The 6,214-nt window shown below is 54.7% G+C and overlaps 1 protein-coding gene across 1 annotated transcript in view; it reads left to right on the top strand.

Moving 5' to 3' along the window:
- Positions 1-1,850: 1,850 nt before the first annotated feature.
- LOC128722235 (protein serrate) overlaps positions 1,851-6,214 on the top strand; it is an 83,623-nt gene continuing 79,259 nt past the window's right edge. The window contains exon 1 of the mRNA XM_053816090.1: positions 1,851-1,913. Within this exon, the coding sequence (XP_053672065.1) occupies positions 1,851-1,913 (63 nt within the window). The remainder of the gene's footprint in view (positions 1,914-6,214) is intronic.

The following is a 6,214-nucleotide window of genomic DNA, read 5'->3' as shown; positions in this document are numbered from 1 at the left end:
GGTCGTTTTTTCGCCGCATTTCTCGTGGTTCCGCTGGCGAGTGAACGTCGCGTCAGGTGTGCGTGTGCGAGTCGAGAGAATTCTGTGGTCAGGTTCGTGCGCGTGGTTTTTAAACGCGGCCCGGAAGTGGCATTCCACAGTGCAATTGTGCGTGTGCAGCACGTGAGAGGCGCGATAAAGGGCGAGTGATAAGAGGCGAAAAGGAAAGCGGAGAAAATAAAAAAAAACCCAAACCACCCGCGTGACAATCACGCCGCAGAATTGTGTGTGACAATAATCGTAATCATAACTTATTAGTTAACGAGAATAAGGGGTGCGCTGTGCCAAGCGTGTCGTGTCGTGGGTTTCCGGTGATCCCGCCAAGGGTTCCGTTAATTCCGCCCCGAAAAAAAAAGAGGAAGAAAAAAACCTCCCCAACCGCCAGTGTGTGCCTTGCGTTCGGAACGGTGGGAAAAAGTAAAGCAATCATAAATTGAGCCACCTCCTCCTCTCGGGCGATAGTGGAGCTGCTGGGAAGGCAGCAGCGAGCGAGGGATAAGAAGCACACACAAAAAAAAAAAGAAATAAATAAATAAAATCACCCCACCGGCGAGGGGAAGTGATAAAGCAGTGGATTAATTGTTACGATCGAGCCGGATCGATCCGGAGGCCGGATCGCGGTGTATCTTCTTCGCGCGTTCGCGGCGGAAGCCGGCAACAGTCGCAACGGAAAAGGAAGCAGAACTTCGGCGGGGGCAACGAAAAGGGCCGGCAAAGTGAGCTTGTGAGCGGTGCGGAAGCTCGAGCGGAAGAGATAAAAACGAGGGCAAACCCGCGGGCCTGCGATATTGCCGTCGGCAAATTGGGGATACCGTACCGCGAGACGATCGTGATTTGATTTCCGCGAATCCGGGCCCTAGTTTCAGCCTGTACGTGTGTGTGTTTTTTTTTTTTGGTGTACTCGGGTGTGTGTGTGTGCGCCAGTGTCGGTTTCTTCGCGTTATTTTCCACCGGTTCCGCGGCGATCTTTCAAGCGCTCATTTCCGCGGGTGCACTAATCCGCGGGCGTGGTGCCCTTTTCTTCCGTGGCGTTGATTATCATTTTCCACCATCGTGGTACTGATTGAAGCAAACCGCAAACCTCCCGCAAACGCCAAGTGCCACAGGCAATCCGAATGCTAAACACTCACGCGCCTCCTAATGAGGAAAACTAATTATTTGGCGAGCGTCATTTTCCCCACAGCAAGGGTGGCACACGTTGGCTGCCGCTCAGGGCCATTATCACCAACCGGCTTGCCGGCGTGCGCGGGTGTTTGTGCGCGTATGTGAGTGTGCCCCGATCGCGTGTGTGTGTGTGTATGTGTATGTGTGTGTATGAGGCTCATTTTCCCGGGCGCTTGATAAGCGAGCTGTGCGCAGTGCGTGGTGCGTGGAAAAAGTGAGTGAAAAGTGCAACCGAAAAGCAGGGAAAACGCTAGCAAGCGCAATCACAAACACGGCCCGGGAAGTTTGCTCGGGAAATCTTCACCATGACGGGTGCACCAGCGCACCGATGTGACCCGGAACGTCTCACCCGGTGACGTGAAAGGTTCGATTCACGCGAGGCGTGCGTGAAAGTGCACCAGCAACCGGGTGCCTGAGTGATGAAATATCCTGCCAGGGGTACCGTTTTTGCAAGCACATTCACAGGAGCCACTCCACAAGCGGGAACACAAGCGGGCAGTGGAAGCGTACCGCGTGGGGATAGGACTCGGACCGGCTGGCTCGTGAGCCAGGTGGTGCAGTTGCGGGTGTGGGACCGTTTACCGGACGCAGGACGCACGAGCGGTACGCAGGAATACGCAGCTAAGCCGCGCAGGAAAGGCGAAAAGATGGGAATCGGCGACCTGCGCTCGTGGACCAGCGTCGTCGTATTTCTCACCCTGATCTCAATGGTAAGTGATCGCGCTCACTCTCTCTCTCTCTCTCTCGCCCTCTCTATCGGTGTCTCTCTGTCATCCGTGCACTACCTCGCGATCGTCCCGTTAACTTCGATTCGATCGGTCCCACGGTCCCACGAGTCCCGGTCGAGCTATCTCTCCGCGGGTTCGTCACTTGTGCCATCGCTCGTGTCTAGCGTTTTGTTTCAACGTTCGTCCGCATGCGGTTCCCCATCCACGGCGGTGTGTGCGCACACCGATCGCATACTTTTAAACAAATTCCCGCACCCCACCTCGCACACCCACCCCGATGAAGGGGGGGGGGGATAAGAAAGTAAAATTTCAAAACCCCTCACGGAATCGCTGATGGTGCGCTCTAACTCCACGCTGCACTTTCGTGCTGGGGGTTGGCACAGACGAGTTACGAGGGCTGGTTTGCCACCGTTTCGTGCCTCCCCGGGGCCAATCTTATCAATATTTAATTCAGGTTTTATCCAGCGTATTACACCTTCTTTCGGGCGCTGTGTCTGCCGATGATGAATGCGCACGGGGGCCCTTTTGGCGTTTTGACGGTGACGATCGCTGCAACCGATTTCAACCGTTCACTGGCCGTTCGTGGATGAGCACCTGGCCGTAGCTGCTAGCCGTGGCTGGCCGCAGCGAATGGCCGCGCGATAGCCCATTTGAATATTAATGAAGTGTGAGAGAGTGATTTGGAGCGAATAATCGCAAAATTGGTTCCCTCGCCGCGTGCGGCCCGCCTCATGCGATCGATATGACGATCTGGTATGGTGCCGCATTTGCGCTCTCCTTTCGCGAAGATGCCCACCACCACCGTCGGTGAAGGGAAAGGATGCGTTATCTGATTTATCGCACCCTCGCTACTGCAACAGCCCTCACAGGTGAGGCAACGAACATGCGAACCATTAAACCGCGAATTAGTGGCTAACCGTTCGGTTGAGGTGAGTGAAAGAAAGGCTGCCTCGGGGGGCGATTTGTGGGCGACGGTTACCATTAAATGCTAATCATAGCGCCACGGTACACGAACGGAGGCCTCCGTAGCTGCAGCAAAGTGGCTTCAATTAACTGCAGCTTGCACCAATTACGGGACGGCGCTATTATTTCGATGCAACGAAACGCATTTGCTGCACATTATTCGCGCCCGAATGCACACCCGGGAAGGGGCTGCGCTTCATAATTAATTAATTTCATCGAGCACCACGAGGTTTTGGGGATGATTTTTCGATGCAACAAACTAACCCCCCAAACGAGGACGCTCGTTAAACCCAACGCACCTCTCGGGCGCTCGGGGCTGAAGAGGAGGAAAAAATACCTTAACTCACCTCAACTCGCAGATAAATTCCACCATCCATCCAATCAATCACCGCATTTTCCGATCGTGTGACTGTTTTCGCCTGCTCGAGCTGATGACATCGGAGGTTTTTTTTTTTTTAATTTTGTCGTCTTTCCACCGTCGTCATCCAAATGCACCACTCGAGGTCCTCGCATCCGCGGAAACGGTCAATTAATCCGCGGGCTTGAAGCGGTGCTTTAAATACCAGATGACGAGCTGCGGTTGAGGCGCTGAGTAGGCTGACCACCGAAAATCTAAAAACCCCCGCGCCACGAAGGCGAGGTTCGAGCAACAAAAAGGCTAGAAATAAAATAAAACATACCCCCTACGAGCCGGCTGTGGCTCAACAGGGCCGTTCGAACGGTTTTGTCGCGTGATTTATCGTGATGGGACTTCAGCAAACGACATCGTCGGAGCCGTCCAGATTGAACGATCGGGCACGCAAAAGCCGTCTGCGCTGGAGCGAGGAAGTGCTTTCGGATCAAATTTCGTGTCGTTTTTCTTCTTCTGCCGGTGGGTCGTTTTTGCTCGCCCCGCGCATCGTGCGCGTTTCCAAATTCAACCCCTTCCCGATCAAAGGTTCGATGGTTGGCAAGCGCGATCTCACGCGTCACCGTTAGCGGGGTTGCGTCGCGGTATTAATCATCGAGGCCCATTGATTCACCTTCCCAACCCCGGGGGTGTTTTAACCTCGTTAAAATTGTATCAAACAACCCATTAATTTGCCCCGCGATACCCGCTGACGCTAATGCAGCGATTATCAAATTAACGCTCGCGTACGCCGAGGTCGCATCTTCCCGGTCTCCGCGTGCAGATGCGAGTCTCCTTGCGAGCTTAATCCGTGGCAGGGGGTTGAAATGCGCCTGCCCGTGATGGGATGCGACTGGGCTGTCACCAGGCTCAAGTCACCAAGCCAGGTGAGCTTGCTGGTCTCGCTCGAAAAGGAAGCGATCAAATCGCAATCTGCCGAGATCGGCAGACTCGCGCAAGATCGGGCCAAAAGGTGGCGTTTGTTCCGTGGTTTCGGGAAAAGTCGAACCACAACAACACCCAAACACACACACACACACACACGCGGTCACGGAACCAGCCGAGAATCGGGCCGAGAGATAAATAATGAATAATTTCCTAATTAGTGGCCCGTATCGCGCTCGTCCCGTGTTCGCTCTCCTGATCGCTCGATCGCCTGCCAGGGGTTGCCGAGGTCGCGGTCCGTTTCTGGGGAGATTTCCAATTAAAAGCAGACCACCGATGGGTCCCCGCAACCCCCGTTCGAGATGATGATGACGATTTCCTGTCCGGTGGATTCGCGCCGCCACTCGAAGCCGCTGGTTCTCGGTGGCCCGCGATCGATCGATTCCCGAGAGGTTGGGAGAGAGCTTTGGGGGCCCACTTTCGGCGGGTGCACTCGGTGGGAGGAAGGGTTTGGAAGCAGGGGTGGAAGCAGGGGTGGAGAGTGTCCCAAAACAAAGCCGGGACATGGAACGCTTCCTAGAAAATGACATCAGCAGCAGTGAGGCCGTCCCGAATCCGCCCCAAACGCGGCGACACTAAAGTTCGGTGGATAAAATAATAAAATAGCTCTATTAATTGTCCTCCAGCCGAGCGTTCGGGTGTCATCTCGCTGGAGAGAGGCCAGCAAGAGGTTTATGAGGGGGGGTCGAAAGTAAAACAAGAAAAGAAACGGCCCGCCTGGTCTGTCGCTGACCCGGCGGGGCAGCTAAAACAAACGAGACCAGACCAGGCCAGGCCTGGAGGGAAGTGGAAATAAACACACCATCGTGTGTGCCCTCACACAAATACACGCACATGGCGCTGGGAAGCTACCACGGCTGGGCTACGAAAGCTCCAAGAGGCTTTCTGCGAGGCACAGAACGAACGAATTCGGCCCATTCCAGCCCGTCCGGCTGATGGTTTTCGGGGAGGCATTGATTAATAGCGTCCTATCGGCGCTGGGGAGGGCGTGTGGAGGTGGGTGGGTGGGTGGGTGGGTAAGGGAGCGAGGGGTTGAAATGTCTTTTCCCGCGTCATCGCAAGCCCACCGGAACGGCCGGGGGTTCGAAACAAGCCGAGAAGGGGATGAGCGATATCGATTTCACTCGCGATTCGAGTGTCTTCCTTTTTTTCGAGTCGTTTTGGTGCCGATGATGCCGTCGCTTGATTTTTTTTTGTTCGTTTCTGTTTCTTACATTGTGTCGCCAACAAGAAGAGCCTCGCGGACAACTGATCCCCTCCCTCCCCTCCCCCGCCCTCTCCACATACTGGCCTTCCTCGAGCCCACCCCGCCAAGGGGTACTAAACGTCTTATCAGCTCGCGGTGATCTTGAAAATGAAACGAAAATTTCCGAACGATCTTTACGGTGGTTGGTCCTGTGTTGGACAAAGTGGTTTTCCCCCCCTTCTGCCCACTGACCACTGCTTGTTCTACCGCTCTGCCTCTACCTCCCGCTGCCACAACCCTCTCCCCGTGATCAGCGTTTCTCGTTTGCCACCGCTCCCCTGCAAACGATTTTTCCGCTTTTTGTTTCTCTATCTTTTGCTTCCCTGGCTGGTGGGTCCTTTTTTGGGGCTGGTTCGGGGCTGCGACCTGTCGCTGCTCGCGGTAAATTATTGATTGCGATGGCAATCGACGCCGATGGGCCGATAGTGACGACGCGCGATCGCACGAAACGCCACCGTGATCGATGGAAACCACCCCAGCACTCGAGATTTGTCGTCGTGTGCAGCCATCCGGCTGGTTTTTTTTTTGTGGCCACTCGCTCAATCACTCCGCCTGCGAGGGCTCGATTTCAAGCTTTTTTTTTTCTCCCGGCCATGGCCAGCACGTTATTTTATTTCATTTTGGGAATCCGCTTTTCTTTCTTTCTTTTTTTTTTCGCCACAAAAACTCGTTCGCTTCCCTTTCGAGGAGACGGAGCCCGCACGAGCGGTGCGATGAATGTTATCGCCATCGCGCAGCATC

Source organism: Anopheles nili, chromosome 2 (assembly GCF_943737925.1).
Source record: "Anopheles nili chromosome 2, idAnoNiliSN_F5_01, whole genome shotgun sequence".
Classification (NCBI taxonomy): Eukaryota; Metazoa; Arthropoda; class Insecta; order Diptera; family Culicidae; genus Anopheles; species Anopheles nili.
The sequence above is the reverse complement of the archived record's forward strand: the minus strand, read 5'-3'. Positions and strand labels throughout refer to the sequence as shown.